The sequence below is a fragment of the Cladophialophora bantiana genome (genome assembly GCF_000835475.1).
Source record: "Cladophialophora bantiana CBS 173.52 unplaced genomic scaffold supercont1.2, whole genome shotgun sequence".
NCBI classification, from domain to species: Eukaryota; Fungi; Ascomycota; class Eurotiomycetes; order Chaetothyriales; family Herpotrichiellaceae; genus Cladophialophora; species Cladophialophora bantiana.
The window spans coordinates 601,368-619,828 of NW_015971576.1; the positions used below are offsets into that span (position 1 = coordinate 601,368).

At 52.3% G+C, this 18,461-nt stretch overlaps 7 protein-coding genes across 7 annotated transcripts; 2 read left to right on the forward strand and 5 right to left on the reverse strand.

The window, feature by feature from the left end:
* Positions 1–795: 795 nt before the first annotated feature.
* On the forward strand, positions 796–3,711 carry Z519_01226 (uncharacterized protein; the record flags this gene model as incomplete). Its single annotated transcript, XM_016758983.1, has 3 exons — positions 796–1,777; positions 1,826–2,107; positions 2,162–3,711. The coding sequence occupies 3 exons, from the start codon at positions 796–798 to the stop codon at positions 3,709–3,711; spliced, it is 2,814 nt and encodes a 937-aa protein (XP_016624311.1).
* A 978-nt stretch (positions 3,712–4,689) lies between these two features.
* On the reverse strand, positions 4,690–5,502 carry Z519_01227 (uncharacterized protein; the record flags this gene model as incomplete). Its single annotated transcript, XM_016758984.1, has 2 exons — positions 4,690–5,236; positions 5,450–5,502. 2 exons carry the CDS (start codon positions 5,500–5,502, stop codon positions 4,690–4,692), a joined length of 600 nt encoding a protein of 199 aa, XP_016624312.1.
* Positions 5,503–5,841: 339 nt separating this feature from the next.
* Positions 5,842–6,812, forward strand: Z519_01228 (uncharacterized protein; the record flags this gene model as incomplete). Its single annotated transcript, XM_016758985.1, has 2 exons — positions 5,842–5,906; positions 5,957–6,812. 2 exons carry the CDS (start codon positions 5,842–5,844, stop codon positions 6,810–6,812), a joined length of 921 nt encoding a protein of 306 aa, XP_016624313.1.
* A 569-nt stretch (positions 6,813–7,381) lies between these two features.
* On the reverse strand, positions 7,382–7,741 carry Z519_01229 (uncharacterized protein; the record flags this gene model as incomplete). Its single annotated transcript, XM_016758986.1, has 1 exon — positions 7,382–7,741. The coding sequence occupies one exon, from the start codon at positions 7,739–7,741 to the stop codon at positions 7,382–7,384; it is 360 nt and encodes a 119-aa protein (XP_016624314.1).
* Positions 7,742–10,777: 3,036 nt separating this feature from the next.
* Positions 10,778–12,970, reverse strand: Z519_01230 (uncharacterized protein; the record flags this gene model as incomplete). The annotated part of the gene is made up of 1 exon (XM_016758987.1): positions 10,778–12,970. One exon carries the CDS (start codon positions 12,968–12,970, stop codon positions 10,778–10,780), a length of 2,193 nt encoding a protein of 730 aa, XP_016624315.1.
* Positions 12,971–15,398: 2,428 nt separating this feature from the next.
* On the reverse strand, positions 15,399–15,821 carry Z519_01231 (uncharacterized protein; the record flags this gene model as incomplete). The annotated part of the gene is made up of 1 exon (XM_016758988.1): positions 15,399–15,821. One exon carries the CDS (start codon positions 15,819–15,821, stop codon positions 15,399–15,401), a length of 423 nt encoding a protein of 140 aa, XP_016624316.1.
* A 1,246-nt stretch (positions 15,822–17,067) lies between these two features.
* Z519_01232 (transcription elongation factor S-II) lies at positions 17,068–17,994 on the reverse strand (the record flags this gene model as incomplete). The annotated part of the gene is made up of 1 exon (XM_016758989.1): positions 17,068–17,994. One exon carries the CDS (start codon positions 17,992–17,994, stop codon positions 17,068–17,070), a length of 927 nt encoding a protein of 308 aa, XP_016624317.1.
* Positions 17,995–18,461: the final 467 nt, after the last annotated feature.

Here is an 18,461-nt window from a genome sequence, read left to right on the forward strand (position 1 = left end):
GCTTGGAGCAGCTCGCAATTCCATGTTACTCTGGTACTGTGTGCTTGTACTTTGTGCTTGACCCAAGACCCCTCTCCTTGAGGATCAGCATCTGGTGACATTGCGCGATCTTGACCCCAGTACGCGAATGCACTGTGGCGTCCCATCAGGCTGATAGGATACCAAGAAACCCCCGCGGGCACTGACTTCTTGGAAGAAGGCTACCGACAGTACTTGGGATCCCCTTGCACTCGCATGTGCGGAAGGCCATCAGGCCCGTGTCCTGTCAACCCTTCCGCCCGCTTGCCGCCGGAAACCAATTCAAGACTGGATTATGGTCCAGGCATCGTCACGCCTGATGCCTTCAACTTACTGAAGATTTTTGCCTCTGCCAACATTCCTGCCCAGTGTCTGATGGATCAAAAGCCAGACTCTGCCTGAACCTGTGCATTCGGATCCCATTCAAATTCCCAAAGTGCCGAGGTCTGGACTCTGAAGTGTTTCGAGGTTGCGCTACACGAAATCGAGGTTGCCCCCCCCGTCGTCGACAACTTGCCGTTCGCACCAGCGCACTCTTCGGTCTTTCTCCCCATCTGTGGTCGCACATCAACACTGGCTTCTTTTGCGACCGATCTCATTTCTGCGGCCTTTCTTATATACGCAGCCCGGCTACCCAGCTGCCCAGCTGCTTATCCACGAGTTAGTCAGTGATTTGATACTGGACCATTCCACCACGGCCACAACTCCTCGATCGAGGCAACCGCCGTTCTCGCACTTACCCAATGTGGTGTCTGTCCGAGTGGATGAGATGCCATCATGCAGAGCTATTCGCTGTCATCCGCGCCTCCGCCGGGCCACAAGAACTATGTCTTTGTCGATGAGCATAACCGACATAAGCGGCTCAAGGTGATGAGAGCCTGTGAAGGATGTCGCCGGCGGAAAATCAAATGCGACTCCGCCACAACCAACACCTGGCCTTGCGCCGCCTGTGTGCGGCTGAAACTCCAATGCATCCCTCCGGCAGGAGGACTCGAAGGCGATTCAGGAGACATTGCGCCCGGAAGTGCTGTCGAAGAGACGGGCGGACCACCATCATACTCGGCCGCATCGATCGCGCCTAGCCAGCGACTGGGTCAGAGCTATGCGCACACGGCGCCAACCTTCCAACTTAATCAAGGAGACACATATTCTTACGACGCCTACGTTAGCAATTACCAGAAGCCATCGTTTCAAGTCACGGAAAAGCCCTACGACGGATATTATTCAGATTCTCATCAGTTCCCCGGAACGCTGCATGATCCCTATCAGAATGCCGCTCAAACGTATGCGCAGGCCCAACACGATGAGAAACCTCTCAGACAAGAGCGCGCTGGGTCTTCCCCGATCGACCAATTCACCGCCGAAGATCTTATGGAACACCTGGGTCAGTTGAAGATCGGCGAGAGCGGAGTGGCGCCCTATATTCGATCGGAGAAAAGCAGCAAAGAGCTAGACCCCCCCATTCAGGAACCTGACCCCGAGCCAAAGATTGCTGCTGCCTTCAGCACCGATGCGGGCTCTCAGATAAGGATTCCACCACCACTGATGCCGTCGCAGGAGGAGGCGATGCAAGCCTTTGACACGTACTTCAACAACGTTCACCCGTATGTTCCGGTGTTGAACAGGAGCCATTTCTATAATCAGTGGCATAATGATCGAGGATCGATATCTCCTCTTATATTGGAGGCCGTTTTCGCCAATGCAGGTCGACTATCTGACGACCCTGCTCAAGGCGCACAATGGCTCGCTCTAGCCAACAGTAAGTACGGATAAGTCCTTTTGACTGTGCAATGCTGACAACTGGGAGAACATGAACCGTTCTTTCTGGACAGTCCATCGCTGAGCAACCTCCAGGCCTTGTTGCTTCTGCTAAAAGCCCGGGAAAGCGCACCCAAAAGGGGATACTATTATCGTTCATGGATGACCTGTAAAACGGCTATCACCATGGCGAAAGATCTTGAATTGCATGAACACTATGAAATACATTCGCTGGGACAGTCATGTAGTTCCGATCCCGTCGACTGCCTGACCAAGACTCGAATTTGGCAGACTCTTCTGGTTTGTGAGACCATGGTAGGAGGCCCGCAGGGTGAATTTGGCTCTCCTTTTGGTACAATCCCTCGGTCGACTAACAGATGTGCAGGGCGAACCGATTTCGGCGTAGATCCGAATTCTGTTGATATCAGTGAAAATCCGCCGTGTTCTGAGCTAGACGACTACGAAAGGTCGATCTCGAGGCAATTTGCATACTTTGTCCGCAACGTCCGCAATATCCGTCTCATCACGGATGTCCACCGCAAATTGCAGAGGAAGAAGGACTGGGCTCTGGACAAAGAATTCGTGGCATATAACGCCTCCTTCCAGAAATGGCCTGATGAGCTCCCACCCGACTTGCAGCTACCACTCCCTCCCACGGGTGCAACACCCAATGTAACCTCGCATTTTCTAGGAAACATGCATTCTCACTATCAGCTGGGGATCGTAATGCTCCACCGGCCACAATTGTCAGCGTCTCAGTCGTTCGCTGCCGATAGCCAGTGGAGACATCATATGAGTGTTTGTTACAACTCAGCCAAAATACTTTGTCGACTGCAAGAAGGAATCCTGGCCAACTTCGATCTGACGGGATTGCTGGTTATGCAAAGAGGGATCAATTTCACCATCTACGCCATCTTAACCTGCATCATGATTCATTTGGTCGCACTTTCTTCACCGGATCCAGAATTTAATTTCGAGGCAAAAGACTACTTTGTCCGACAAATGAGGATTCTCGAACAATGTGTCTCTGCTTGGCCAATGCCGGAAACAGAGGCTCAAATCAATGCGCTTCGAGCGGCATTTTCAGCTGATGTCAACAAACCCTTTGAACTCAAGGAGTCCTTCCCTCATGGTACGCCCTCTGAACATTCCCGACCATCTCCTGTATCTCCACCGTCCTTCGAAAGACAACAGCCACCGATGCAACCGCAGGGACAGAAGCTCGTCGATCTTCCAAAAACACAACAGACACAACAGCAGCAGCAGCAGCAACAACAACAACAACAACAACCACAGCCTGGTCCTTACGCGTCCCAGCATCTGAGCCAGATGACCCGCCAGACTCCATACCTCGCCACCCCACCTGTCTCAGTCTATACAGCCGATTCAAAACCTCCAACACCCATGTATGCTCAGAACTATGAACTAGAACAGACATCCTACTCAAGCATACCGAGCTCTGCGGGTGGATATTACCAGCAAACGACCTCGGCGGCCGAAATCCAGTGGAATCCGACACCTATCATGGACCAGTTCGATACGGCGTTCGCCATTCCTCCATCTGCACTGGCCCCCCCTCCATCCTTGTACGGGGGCAGCGGTGCCTCACCGCCGGGAAACATGCATTCCGTGCAAGCGAGCTTCACCTCGACGAATTCCCCCACCTACGGGACGACCTCACTGCCGAGCTATACGCCACAACAGCAGCAACCGCAACAACACTACTTTGCCACACAGCAGCCACAATCATACCAAGATACGTCGCCGCCGATGGTGTCCAACTCACAGCTCCCAATGTCTGCGGGGACTGCATATGCCACGACTGGCGTGGGAGGGGCGCCAATGCTTGTGACGCCTCAACAGTGGCAGCAGAGCGTAGCCAATGTGATTGACGCGGGCAGGTTAAAGAGGAGGTGGGATTATGCTCAGCAGTAGTTTGATTGTATCAGGTCATGTCAAATCACAAACGAAGAGGTCCCCTTGCTCGGCCTCTGGGAAATGAATCATTCTCTCAATCAAACAATAGCAAAGCGGGTGAAAAGGACAACTGAGCTACGCACTCGCATGAAGTCACAAATTAAGGAGGGAAAGGCTCTGGGCACGGAGGATAAGAGTGTATTTGTGTATGTGGGTGTTGGGGGGCGGCGGTAATGACTTATTATAATGATTGGGATTGAGAGGAATTACACGACCTCGGCGGTGTCGCGTATACCTACTGCAATGATGCAGTCAGTTGGTCAGTTGGTCAGTCGGCCAGTCAGTCAGGATACGGCGCATACATGCATGTATGCGATTCTGCAAATGAATCAGAATATCCTCTCTTGACGTCCATGGTCTTTTCTTGTCTTGATTCTATTCCTGCTTTTCCATGTTCCTCTTAATTCCGTAACCTAGATTGAGACGAGCCAAAAAAAGAAGAAAAAAGAAAAAAAGGGCTACATAGAATCAATATCCTTGGCTTCTTGGGCGAAGTATCTCTCTCTCGTGCGCGCTCGGCATATACCAGCGCCCTGCGAGGACCAAAAAAAATATTGAAGTGTGCCTGCGATTTCTAGCAAAAGCGATTTCGCAGAGGCTCAGCGGACCCGTATCAATCCTATACTTATCTCTTCATGAGAGCCCTCGTCCGCACTGGATTATGCGAAATTCTGCTTGCTCTTTTCAGCGTTCGTCGACGTTTTCGTCAAGCGTACAGGCTACAAGGTATATCGCCGTCCGCGCTGGCAATGTTCCGCCACAGGTGAGCATGTTCAGTGATATCTGAGAGGAGAGATGCAGTGGGGTCTCCTTGCAGGCCGTTCCTTTCATGCAAGAGCTATGCTCGACATGGGACATGGTTGTTCTCAACATGCCCTTTTTCTCAGAGCGTAATCTCCAGGCTTTTCTCCCATGTTGAAAGAAACATCACAATTCTCACCGCCTCGTCAACCATTGTCCCAGACTCCTGTCCCACGCTTCGATCCTGATTGGCATCTCCATCTGCCAAAAAGGGTTTTTGCACACGTAGTCTGCGTATCTCTCGTAGACGCCCTTCATGAGGAGATCTGTATTGGGCATGCTCGGGTCGGTGAACAGCAAGAATTTTGTCCCGCTCAGGGTCTGGAAGACCGTGAGGCGGAAGAAGGAGGATTCAAGGGATTCAATGCCCGAGGGAGCAACGGTCGGGTCCGGATACGTCCATGTCTTGCCCGACGGGTTTGCGGTCGCGGATGTTGTCACTGGCAGTTTAGGCGTGAGGGAGCGAGTGATTGCGTGGACGCCGTGGAATGTGCCGGCTAGGACGAGGTAGTCGTTGGTCGTGAGCGTAGACGTTCCCGGGAGGCCCAGCGTGCCCTGTACCGTCTGGGTCTGGTTCTGGCCCGTGAGATTCCCTGCTGCGGTGCCCGGGGCGGCGGTCGGGAAGGTGCGGTGGTAGATGAGCGAGCCAGCTTTGGAGATGATGAGGAGCGCGAAGACGGGCCTGTGACACACGACGAGGAAGGATAAGAATGGTCAAATTCTCTATGCAAGCCTCGGGAGCGACTGAACGAGGGGGAAGACGGAGGGGAAGGCTTTTTCCCTGCGAAAACGGCGACTTACATTGTGACTTTGTGATGAGAGAGACGAGCCAGCTGTAAAGAGAGGAGAGGTCTTCTCAAGGCGAGTTCATATCTGTTCTCGTGTCGCCATCCACCGCCAGCCCAGTTCCTCCATCAGGTTCCAGTGGATGCCAAGTGTGTCTGTCATTCGCAAGTGAGCGTGAGCAGCAACATCCTTTGGAGTAGGTACTGTATTCGCATCGAGGACGCCAAGGCTGCACGGGCGTCTTTCCCACTGATTGACGCGTTTGCATCTGCGCCTGCGCCTGGGCATCGGCCCCCAGATTCCGCCAGCAGCAGTAAACCGAAGCTTCTTTGATCACAACCATCCTCACTTCTCTCGGCAGCATCCTCTTTTCGAATACTTGACAAGCCCTTCCCGCCTCGCCAATCCAGCTAGCTTTCTCGCCGTTCCTCCAATTTGACTAGAAACCCTCGACGTATCTGCGGAACTCCCATCAGTCGACAGTTACACAACACCGCCATCATGGTGCTCGAAGCCACCATGATCGTTGTTGACAACAGCGAAACGAGCAGGAATGGCGACTATCTGTATGAGAGTACCAAAAGTCAAACAAGATTAGCTACTAATGGTCTGGCAGACCTGACCGATTCTCAGCACAAAGAGAAGCCGTTTCACTCATTTTCAACGCAAAGACATCTTCAAATCCCGAATCCGCCGTTGGTATCATGTCCATGGCTGGAACAGGTCCTAAAGTCCTCACAACCCCTACTAGCAATTTCGGCGCCATCCTGGCAGGTCTACATGAAACCAAGATCAAGGGCCACATAAGGTTAGGCACGGCTATCAGTGTGGCGATGCTGGCCCTCCATCACAGAGCAAATAAATCTCAACGACAGCGGATCGTCGTTCTGATATGCAGCGAGCTGGATCCGAAATTCGGGGACAAGAATGACACAGAGAAGGAACTGATCAAGCTGGCAAAGAAATGCAAGAAGAACAACGTCTCGGTCGACTTTGTGGCCTTTGGGGATGCCATTGAATCGGCTACGAAATCAATACTGGAGAAATTTGTGGAAGCCGTGGGTGGCTCGTCTGGAGAGGGAAATTATCTGGCCGTCATCCCTCCCGGACCGGGCTTGCTCAGCGACAGCCTGATAACCACGCCGATAGTCAGCGTGGGTGGGGAAATGGGAGCTGGAGCCGGTGGCATGGAAGGCGTCGAGTCCGGGGGCGGAGCTAGTCGATTTGATGAATTCGGCATTGATGCAGCGGCAGATCCAGAACTTGCCATGGCATTGCGGATGAGTATGGAAGAAGAGCAGCATCGGTTGGAGAGGGAGCGCAGAGCACGCGAGGAGGAAGAGAGACGGAATGCGGATAGGATGGAGACCATTACCGAAGAAGGGCAGGGCCAGCAGCAAGCGGCAAATGGAGACAATCAGGACAGCAGTGCGTCGAAGCAGCCGCGGGTAGAGGATGATAAACAGGAGTGATGGTGGCTCGCTTGTATTTGTATCAAGGGAGATGGAATAAACCATGCAACATCTGTGGTCCGGTCGACCGATCGAAAGAGATATCACTGAATGCGTCGAGCTATCCGGGCGAGGGCGTTCACTATCCCTTCCCCAGAATGCTGTCAACTTCAGCGGAGAATCCTGTGGCCAATTTTACTCCAAAACACGAACCCTATCCTTCCAAGGAGATCAACACCCGGCATATCTCGCTTGGCCCTGGTCATGCTCTCCGTCAGCGCTCGTCAACGGCCGCTCATAGGAATCCGCCTCCATTGACCAGGGCGTCGGGAGCCTCTTGTTCTCTGTTGCGCGAGGGGGTTGCGACTTGGCCCAGTCGTACCCATTTCGCTCCAACACTTTCCGGAGTCGCCTGCCGGGGACGGTCAGATATCATGGCCCATTCTGCCGCGATGGAGGGAGGGATGGCTGCATGCTTTCTCACAAGCATAGCTCCCATGTGGCGCGCGTGCAGATTTCCCGCATCAGTCTCTCTTATCCGTCCGTATACATCCCTCTTTTTCGGATGCCCATCGCTTTGTGCGTGCATATCACCGCGCCCCTGCACCACCACTGCCGCCGCCGCCGCCCATAATCCGCTCCTCGCGACTCCTCACGATCCGCGCTTTGTCCCCTGGCAACGGCTTGAGCTCGTCGCTGGGGTTGTGTTCTTTGACCCCCGCTTTCTTTTTGGTCCCCGCAGCATCGCCGCCGCCGTCGCTCGTCGTCCCGTCAGGATCATGCCCGCCGTTGGCGTCGTCCTCGTCGTCGTTGTTGTTGCGGAACAGACCGTCCGGATCCTCCCCCGTCGTCAAGTATCTGTCGTACGCGAGGAGGCGGAGCACTTTTTCTTCAAAGGGGGCGATGTCTTCGCCGGTGACGGCCAGCGCGGTGGGCTTGCGGCGGAGCATGGTGGTCGGATGTGGTTAATCTGGATGCGCGTAGGGTTGGAGGGGAAACTTGGAAGAGGGTGGGCGCTGAATATGTTTGTATGTTGAGGGAGCTCACGGTCCTCGTAGCCGTCGCCGGGCAAATAAGGATAGTATAAGATGTGGTGAATTGTGTCACTGACTTGTTTACCATTTCGTACCTTTTGAGCGCGGCGGCAATCGTTCAGGAGACTTTTGGCACGGGTATACACCCCCACTCACACTATCCATTCAGCAACTAGGGAAGTGTACCGACTTGCCGAGTATTACCCAGTACTCCGCTGCTTGTCCTTGGGCAACCTTTGGTTAGGCTGCTCGGCTACTTTGGCTGCTGTGGCTGGTCTCCTCTTCCGCTCCACATCGCCTTTCAGCCTCACAGCCTTGTCGTGACCCTTCCATATCAAGAGACCGCCCGCACTGCAATGTCGTCCTGGTCGGTTGTTAAAAACAGATCGGCTTCATCTTCGGAAGGTAGTGCTCTCCTCCCTTCCTCCCTTTTTCTCTTCTACATCTGTTACACTCTTTGAAGGGCCACAGCTTCACGAGGCGCAGGGCTCTATCTCTCTCGCATGCATGGTGAAACCATGCCGCGTTAAAGGCGGCCCGGCCAGGGCTCCTTCCGAGGCGCCAAAAAGGATCAGATATTCGCACTGGACCTGTGTCAGGCTTGCAAAAGCCTGATGCGATGTGCAAGATGTAATAGAACACCGGTTTTACCTGTTCTCAGCATCGCCAATAGGTCTCCAGTGACATTTGCGTCGAAGATAATGCCCTGGTATTGTGTACTCCCCCTCGCCATTGTTTAAGTACGAGGATGGCCGCTCAGTACTTACTTGCTAGTGTAGATGCAAAGATAGTCCGATGTTATAGCTAACAATCCCAATTGCGCAAATTGCCAACCCCGCGCTGTGCTCAATGTAAGACAGAAGTCCGTTCAGGCTAATACATTCAGAAATCATCATTTGCAGCCAAAAGCGATGTGGAAAGAAGGATATTAAACATACTGAGAGTCTTGGAGCCCATGTGAAGCAACTGGGTTTGCGCCTGTCTTTCATTTTATCCTCCTCCATACACTCCCAATGCCCCGGAGTTTCCCTCTGAATGCCACGTACAATGTTGGCAGTTGTTGACAGGGTCGCGAGATCACCACTGGGGCAAACCACCTGAGGCGCTAGCTGTCTCACCAACTGCGCTACTTACCTCAACACCGTTGTTCTCGCCGTTCTGCGATAGCATGACAACGGAATAGGAGGTTTCAGGAATGGCCTTCAGATCACGGGCCAAAGTGTATATAAACAAGCAGAGTCTCTGAATAGGCAGAGGGACAAGGACACAATCAAGCACATAGATCCACTCTCATTCTGTGTACAACAGCAGTCCCAGGACAAGCAATGTCATCATCCAAAATAGCCCTCTTTTCACACCAACGCTGTCGTTTGTCATACTAAACAGTCCCTGCGGGAGTTTCGTTTGGAGAAGAAAACCTGGTCCAATCCTCAAACTCACCGCTGCTAAGCTAAGTGGGAGATATGCCTTATTTGTCAGTGGAGGTCCTTCAAGGAGTCGGGTTTTGAGACGCTGACTTACTACTGCCATGTTAGTCAATACTTTGGTATTATCTCCTTGTTAAGTGGAATGTCGACTCTTTGTTAGAGACGACGAGTTGACTAGCTGTAGAGCCCAAATAGGCAACAGAAGCTGGAAATCTACCATCACAATACCCACGCCATCCTTCATGCGGTCAAACGTCTAAATCTCTTGAATCAGGACCCTCTCGGGGGTCCGCATGGTTGCGAAATCGTCAAGGATGCTGTCCAAGTAACTAATCAGTCTCTCTGTGTTAGATCCTGCTAAACAAGTACATGACGGAACCGCGTTTGCAGGATGCGTCTCTCGGCGCGGTCTGATGACCTCTACATAGTCTATCAATTTTGAGGTTGACTGTCTTCACGGTCCTCACCTTTTCGCACAGTTTATCATACAAGCCGCGCTCGTCCAAGGCATACATGGTGGCCTGCTGCACGGAGAATTGAGAATCCCACACAACACTAATGGCCGCCCATACTGTATGCCAACTCCATCGCGTCCACTGTTGAGTTTTCCCCGTGAGATAATGCCAGATAACATGTTGACGCTGGAAATAAATTTGACATAATAGCCTCGTTAACGATGGAGGTAAACTAGTCAGGGTGCATAGCTGTAAAAGAGGTCTCATTGTGCCACTAGCGGCACGAGAAGATGAAACAATACCTGTGGATTGAAATCAATTATTATTTTGTATATTTCAAGGGGTTTTAGGTGAACATAGGAACTACCCATCGTTCTATACCCCAGCAAGCACCAAGCCTAGCTCCCTAGGTTGTGCCTGCCTGGGCAGTCGAATGAGACTGTTCTATCGTCCCATACCATTGAGGTCCTCCTACAGTCCCTTCGGATCGGAGGAATCGATCGCTTCGATGATGACACAAATGGGCTAATGCTACAGCCTTGCGTAAACCCTCCTCCGCTTCAAACATACCACGTCCGCGTGGATGGCACCTCTGGGAAAGGCTGCCCTATCCGAGTAACCCGTGAAACTTCATTTTAAAACGAAATCAGAAGACAATGCGACTGTTTCTCTCTTTGCAGAAGCACTCTGACTCCATGGAAATAGGACACACACCCGTCCGCTTTGACCATTGGAACGGTTCACCTGATTTTTCCTTCTCGCCCGCGGACGAGTTCGAATACTGCAAATCGCAATCAGAGCTCTTGGAAGCGTCAGTAGGCTCTTTACCTCCAGCTTGCGCTTAAGGTCCCTTGTTATCGTGACACTGAGATGGCCTCGTGACGTCCCAGCAAGACGGGCTGTTTGATGAGGACGTGACCATCAAACCAGTAGCGCTGGATTGATGGTGAGCCCGAGCCGCTCGCTGCTCGGCTGGGCCAGTGGCTGCCAGTTTCTTGATTGTGCTTCTAGTGTTGAAACCACCATTTTGAGAGCGAAACCATGGACTAGCACTGGGTTGGGAGTAGCGACTACTGCTCCACGGTATCACCAATGGATATGCGCTTGCCTGAAGTTGAGCGCCTTGAGCTTTTCTTTCTCTTCTTACTTCCCGAGTCTGGAGGTGTATGCAATATTTGCGGCGCAGAAGCTCTTCGGATGTCTTCGTCATCTGAATTAACTTTGTCTTCGAGAGTTAAGTCGATGACTTCTCTGAAGCGAAGAGGCAAGTTCGCCGCGGACTGAGCAGGGGTATGGACTGTTTGACGATCTGGTGTGCCTCGCGGGAGCTTGGACTCCATGGCGTCTGACACGAGGCAGCTCTCTGACTCAACTCGTGGAGACGGCAACTGCAAGGGTGAAAGAACACCGTCTGAAACCATCATCTCATCGATCTGGTTGTTGGAATTATCCTGTGCAGCCTTACTTCCTGAAGTTTCCTGATCCATGCCATTGTCGGGCGGCATGCAAAGCCTCACCTCCGGAGAACATGGATCATGGACTGGCATCTTGGACGACTTTGCACCTTTTCGTCGTTGAGTAGCTTTAGTTTCAGAACCACGTTCACGTGTTGTTCTGGATTTGGAGGGCGTATCTTCAGCATCACGAACATTCTCACTCAAACTGGCTGGGGATGGTCTTAACGACGTTGGAAGACTGCGAGGGGGCGGCATGTTTGCGCGGGACGGAGGAGGAGAAGACGAGGCTGTTGCCTGCGCGCTGGATGTTGAAGAGAAGAGCCTTCGACGTACAAGTCCAGGTTTCGAGTCAGGAGATGTTGGCAAGAGCGCGGCTTCGGGTGACTTCACCACTCTGTTGGTGGTTTCTTTTGGAGTTGTAGTATGAGTGGGCTTTCTGTGTGTCCTCTCAGGTTCTGAAAGAGCATCGCTAACCCGGTTCTGCAGCAGTGTCGGCGTGTTCATAGAAGGATCTTCGGCCCTTATGGCCTTGGCAGCTTGTGTGGTGTCGGCAGGCGGAGTGCTTTTTCGAGAACGTATGCCAAGGAGGATAGAGTGATCGACCCATGTGTTGTTGCTGGAATCGTAGAGAAATCGGCCCATACGACCTGTGACGACGTTTTGGTCTTCAGGCTGCGCTACGACATCAAACATTGCTCGAACGAAATCGCGCTTGAGTTTGAGGCCTCGATAGGGTGCCAGTGTAGCAATCCAGTCAACCCAGTAATTAACCACTCGTTCAGCATTTTCAGAGCCGATGTAGAACCACTCGTTGTGGACCTTCCTGCACGGGCCGCAGCGCAACTCGTATCGGTGTTTGCAAAGGTCTGAAAACACAAGCGACTCAACTCGCTTAGCATACCTGGTCGTGTAAGACTTGTGCAGTCTGTATTTCAAGTTGCACGAAGCTTTCCATTCTTCCAGACGATACTCGGGTTTCTCAAGTTCAGTCGAGTAGCCTATCTTGACATAGTGCTCTAATGTCGGATGAATGAGTATGTAAATGAAGCCAGATTTGAGCTCATCCGGGTCGAGGCGTTTCGTAATGGTCAAATAGAGAGAGCCTTTCTCCGATCCAGCCCAGTAACGGCGAAAGTTGGACGCGTCATCACCATTTGCAAATGCCGGCGAAGGCTGCTGAGAAGCGGCGGGATTTCTGCACTGAAGGTTACGAGTGGGCGTGAAGCGCTTATTCTGTGGGTACATTTCAGGACTCTGCAGACCTGAGGCATGGCTCTCGGCAGAATGCTCGATTTCTGATGGTTCGTCTTCGTCTTCGTCTTCGTCTTCGTCTTCAACGGGGAAGTGGCCAGCAATTCGATGCCTTAACAGCTTGTAGGCGATGAAAGTGCTGAAAGATGATCTGAGTGAAGTATCCTTCAATTCTATCTCCCATCTCTTATACATGGCAGTCACATTTTCCTCGGCAATCTGGTGAATTGGACAGTGGCAGAGCTGAGAATACATATATAACATTTTGTGCGTCTGCGGATCATCCCAGCGGGCCACGAGGAGTACCTCACGCAGCAATGTTGCAAAACGTCTAGCTGTTGTGATAATAGACCCTTTGCATCTTCTCTTCTGCTTTTGTAACAAATGAATGCATTTGAAATCGGGGTCTGAGGTGTGGAAGATCTTTATTGATCTCTCAAAGTCGGGAAAGAACTGGCTTCCTAGCTTGGTAAGCAGCTCTGGCCACAGGTAGTAGTTCAAGCTGGCAGACAATAAAAAAGACAACAACAACGTCCCGTAAATGAAGAATGACATGGCGAACAACGTATGGGGGAAAAGAGGTAGAGAATCGAGAGGCAGAGAAAGAAGCACTTGCCGTCCGTATTGTACTCATTTAGGCGGCACGCTCAACTCACCAATGGCCAGGCGGAGGCTGGTAGGGGCTACTGAACAGGTGCTGCTCAAGATGCGACCATGCAGATTGGGTGGCGTCGACAAGGGCATGCATGAGCATGGCCACATGGGCGCTGTTTTAGCCTGACGTTTGCTTCCGGCGAGATGTGGGTGCTCGTCGTCCAAAGCTTTCAACAGAGCTCAAGAAGAGAGAGAATGACCTCATTTTCGTCGCATACGGCTACCTGTGCGGTATACTCGTACAATTTACCAGCTTCATCCGGGGGCCACGGAGTACGTGTATGTAGAGGGGAGCTTCACGATAACGGGGATGTGGTGAAACATGCCAAGCCAAAATAGGTAAGATGCGAGGCTGACTGAAGGATTTTCGGGCCAGCAAGCAGCCCTGTCGAGCGGCTGGAGGCAGCTCCAGCGGCTGTCGTAGCTCGCAACAGTTCCGCTGGCGCGAGCTTGTAGAATATTCCGTTGATAGTTAAGTTAGCGTCTTAAAATGTCCTTTGATGCGCGTGTTCGGCACAGCGGCACCGACATATTGAAACAAGCCCTGGGGACATTCGGCACGGGTTTAAGAGTCGACCGTCGCGGCTGCATACCATGGCAACTGGAGCGAGTGTCGAATTCATCAATCTCACCAGAGCTGCATTGACCACACCAAGTAGTCATTGTCAAGGTTGCTAGCTGTACCTCCCTCTATGGGATAAGAGGCTGGCAAGATATTATGATCGACCGCGGCACTGCGCGGCCCTACCGGGTATTCCTCTGAGGCCTCCTTTTCTTTGCAGCTAAGACGGTCTAACCTAGATGGGAATACCCAGGAAGCTTGGCGGATATGAGCCCTGATTGCCTCGGCCCATCCTGCCACCAAGTTACTTTTACCTACAAGAAGCATCCATGTCGATCGATTCTCATCACCTTCTGAATAGCAGATGAAAGTTACAGACGGGGACGGCGCTTTGTCTCCTCCTTCAGATAATTCAATCGATGCACGGATATCACCCTTGTCCCAAACCGGAGCCGAGTCGGTCAAGGCAGGTCACAGCAGCTGCCTGGTATATCTAACTTCAACGCTATACAGCAGGTATAGGTCAGCAACTATAGTGGTCCTCATGCTATTGACTTTCTCTGGACTGAGATACTTTCAACGTGGAACGTGTCTGCCTGTATTCCACTAGGTAGGTTGGGCTGATTCATGTTCAATAATTCTGGTGCCTGGCCATCCAGAGGATTTCAACTCTGTGTGCATTCTATAAGACACCTAGGGAATCCACAACACTAGAGGATTGCATCTTGGACTTCTCAGAGCCTTCCAGTTGAGAAGGGATAATTTGAATTGGCTCATCCTAAGCAAACCATCCGCCCAGTCTCGAGCCTCGACCTCCCATTGCTCTCCGACCTCATTCACACCTGCAAACTCGCTCTCCCCATCAACCGGCTCTTGTTCAAAGAATGGCCCAATGATGCCGCCCAAAAACCGCTTTATGCAGCTGCTGTCGAATAAGCATTCAAAGACGAACAGGTCGAATGTCTGAAAGCGGTTGACGAGGGATCTGGAGACATTCTCGGACATCTTTCCTTGACCAGGAAATGCCTTGACTCAGAATTCATGGAGGGCCAACAGAATCCTGACGAAGAAGCTGAGAGTGGAAAGAAGCAGCAGGATATACCCGAATTTTTTCAATCCCGACGTTCTCTCGGTAGTTTTAAACGCGGTGGCTGAGATTCCCAAGCAGATGAAAGGACTCGATCATTTCGGTACGATAGCTTGTTCATCAATGAATAATAGGCCCTTTACTGATCGAAAGGGACTAAGACCTCACGTATGTCTGCGTTAAGCCTCCGAGCCATCGACGGGGGATAGGATCGCATTTGGTCCGTGTCTGCCTCGGGAGGCAAAGGCCGAGGGTATACCACTTGTGGTCTGCTCTGAGCCCGCGGCGCACGACCTTTTCCTTAAGTTGGGGTTCAAGGATACAAAAGACGTGGATATTGATCTGAGAGAGCGGGCCCCAGCTTACAGTGGATTTGGCATCTTCAGGCTATCTGGAATGATTTGTCTCCTTGACCTTGAGTTAAACGGTATTGGCTGACGAGTGTCGGAACCTGGAAGTCTGTACATCACTCCATTCAACTAAAATACGATTTCATGAGCCAGTTTTGATAGCGAAAAGTATGAGCCGATGCTGTCGTCCTTGTTAACTGTGAGCTACAGATATTGAGACTCGAGCATGTCCTCGTCGTGATCTCAAGAAACCGCGGCACGATACCAACAACCGGACGGAAGCCTTGATCCACACCCACGCCAATCGGTCCTCCAAGTCAAGGGAGAGAATCACCTTGCGGGAACACTGGTGCTTCCCAACTGCCTCCCGTCACGCATCCCTCCCAAGACGGCCTTGACAAAGGGCACAAACCCGTGGGGCCCCGATGTGGCATCCTTCAAGTGCACGCAGACGCTGGCGCTGAGCGTGATTACCTCCCTGACGATCTCGAGCCGGTTCTCGAGCTCCAGGCCCGCGCCGACGAAGACGTGCTGGATCGCGTGGGCCTCGGCGGAGGCCTGGTCGAAGGCGCTGCGCACATCGGCGACGCTGCTTCCCGTGTAGACGCGCAGATCAGGATAGGTGGGAGAGGGAGACGAGAAAGATTCATCGCTGGCGGCACTTGCCGCCTGGAGGAGCTGAGATGGAGCTTGCTCGAGCACGCTGCCTTTACGGGCGAGCAGGAGGATTGTCGAAACTTCGAGGGTGGACATTTGCCAGTCAGCCAGCGCTGCTTTTGAATTCTCTCTGCTTCTACTGTAGTAGATGGCGTTCTATTCGGACCCGACCGGGATGTATTCGTATGTGTGACAAGACACGCATCTGTAGGATTAAATCTGTGTTATCCCTCGCTCGACCCTTTTATACGTCCCGGCACCCCGCCCGTGTGCGAAGAGTTTCATCACAGCTTGACCAGCTCTCCCCGTACCTGGGGAGGTAGGGTCTTGGACAAGGCTGCTAGCTACGAGGGGAGCTGGCTTAATAAGCTGATACGTCGGGATAGGGACCTTTTCCGCCCGACTCGGAGTGTGAAGATGAAGATTTCGAGCAACAACCCTTTCGCCCAGCGAGTCCCTTCCGGCCTCTATCTAGCCCTCGACCCGGGTTGGTGACTAATTCTTGACACTGGTGTTTTGGTCTCGGTGCTAGAAAGATGCAGTCGGCAGGCCAGGAGCTCGGATGAGCTCACAAACCTCGCCCGCGGATACTTCTTTCGTGACGACCAACCATGAAAGGTGGGCTCAGCATTCTGAAGGATAAGCAATGGGGAATATTCCGATTTGTTTGCTGCTGGGACCTTGTTGTGCAAGGAACTTGGAGATTTTGGGTTGGAAAATCATATCTCATGCTCGTTTAGGAATTCTTAATACATATTGCAATTCGCTGCGCAATCCCTGGATGGGATATCTGCGCCTCCTCCAAGAGACCCAACGCCGCGTTTTTTTGTCGCTCCTCTTGCTGCTCCGATCTTTTGCCTCTGACTGCTTTCCTGTGTGACCCATCATTGAGGGTTGTTCGTCTTCTCCAGCCTTCCGAGACGTGTTGAGCACCCGTAAAATAGGTTTTTCATCGAACAGTCCTCCTCCAACACAAGCTCTCGCCCCCTGATGGCTTTTCCCCTCTGGATGTGGTGTCAAGAATTATCAAAATTCATAAGCAGAGCTGAAAGGAGAAGACTGATTTGCGGCGTAGTTTAGCAAAAGCCCTCGGACCAAGTCGGCGTTCCCAATAGGCGATTTGAGAACAGCATTCGTTCGTCTCTCTGGTCTGCTGCTGGAGTCGGATACAATCGAGGACAACCTTTATCAACTCAGGTTTATCTCCCCTCGGCACCCAAGATTTGATTTGCTTGACGAAACCAATTTAAAGTGATGTCCAAGAAGGCTTGCTTCTCCCGTGCCTAGCATTCTTACACATGCCTCGCGAAAACCACCGGTATAAAATTCTTGTTCAGGTGTCTCAAGAAAACTTCCACCGGTTGCCACAATTAAGACACTCGCAGAATGTCGTCATCGGTTCATCTGCGCTTCGGGTCTGCGCCTGAGAGTAGCTGACTTTTTTCTGGTGACACTTTCCGCACTCCAGAGAGGTACTCACGGACTTCTCTTCTTGCGCAACCATGGCATTGTTCATGTTCTCCTTGGCAATCTTGAGGTCTTCCTCTCTTTGTTGGCGGGATTTCATCTCTTCGTGAGTCATGGTGACAAATCTTTGCGCGGTGACTTCTCCTGACAGAATGCGCACTCGCAATCCAGGGTTGGATTTATTCTTGAGATTCTGGTACAAGGAGCGAATTTTGTCCTTGTACACGGGCGAACCTGAGGATCCTTTTGCGTCAGGGAGATTGAGGGCGGCGGATTCGATTTGTTTGGCTAGCTCAAGGATCTGTTTCATGGGGATTTCGGAGCCCAGGCACAGACCATCGTAGATGAGACCAATACAATTGTTCCGGGCCGTATCGGATGTCAGTTCGTCACGGGGGACTTTGTCTGTTTTCCAGTTGCGCTTATCAGGTGCAACCCCGGGACTAGACGCCTTCGGAGTGGGTGTGGCGGCTTTCTGGGGTACCGGGGAACTGGTGCCGTTTGATCTGGCGCCGTTCGCGGTGGGTGTAGATGTACCGCTTGCCAGCTTCTGCTCGTTGACCACGTGTCGCCAGCGAGATATTATCTCCGCAGCGAGTTGGCTGACTTGAGGGTCCATATTGGGGACTCCCTTTACTTTATTGACGATCTTGCCTATTCCCGTGGCGCGCAGGAGTTCTTCACTGGGCCGGACGTTTGCCTTTAAGTCACGCAGGATGGTCAAAATGTTTGCAGAAGGCTCCTTCGCAGCGATGGCTTTCTGGAGTGCGGAGCCTTTGGACAGGATCTCCCGGCGGTCCATCTTGACGGGAAAAGGGAATGCGGTGCGGACGGAGCAATCGAATCTGGCGCGAACTGCGGCCGACCGACGGGTGTCGTCGAAGGGTTGTCGAAGGTTTGGAAGGAGTCGGAGGCCAAGTTTGCCCTGTTTACTTGAAGGTGATTAGCAAGTTAGGCTGAAGTGACCCTGATGTTAACGACAGTCGTAACAAGGAGAACATAGCGTTGGAATACAAAGGCGCCACCTCGCCATAAAATCCAGCCTGCTGCGCACGCTATCTTCTGAGCTCGTATGCCGACCAGCGTGCCCTCCTTTTCTGAGTTGAACTTGTCTGCTGGCGGCGCGCGACGTGTCTGGCATCGTTCAGAAGGCGGGGGTGTGGACGAGAGGCATGAGTCTGATCAGGTAGTCCTTACCTGAATCAATGTCTCGCTGCGCCCTTTCCGCGCTGCCTTGTAGTTCCCGATTTTGGACGAGTCTTCAGGTAC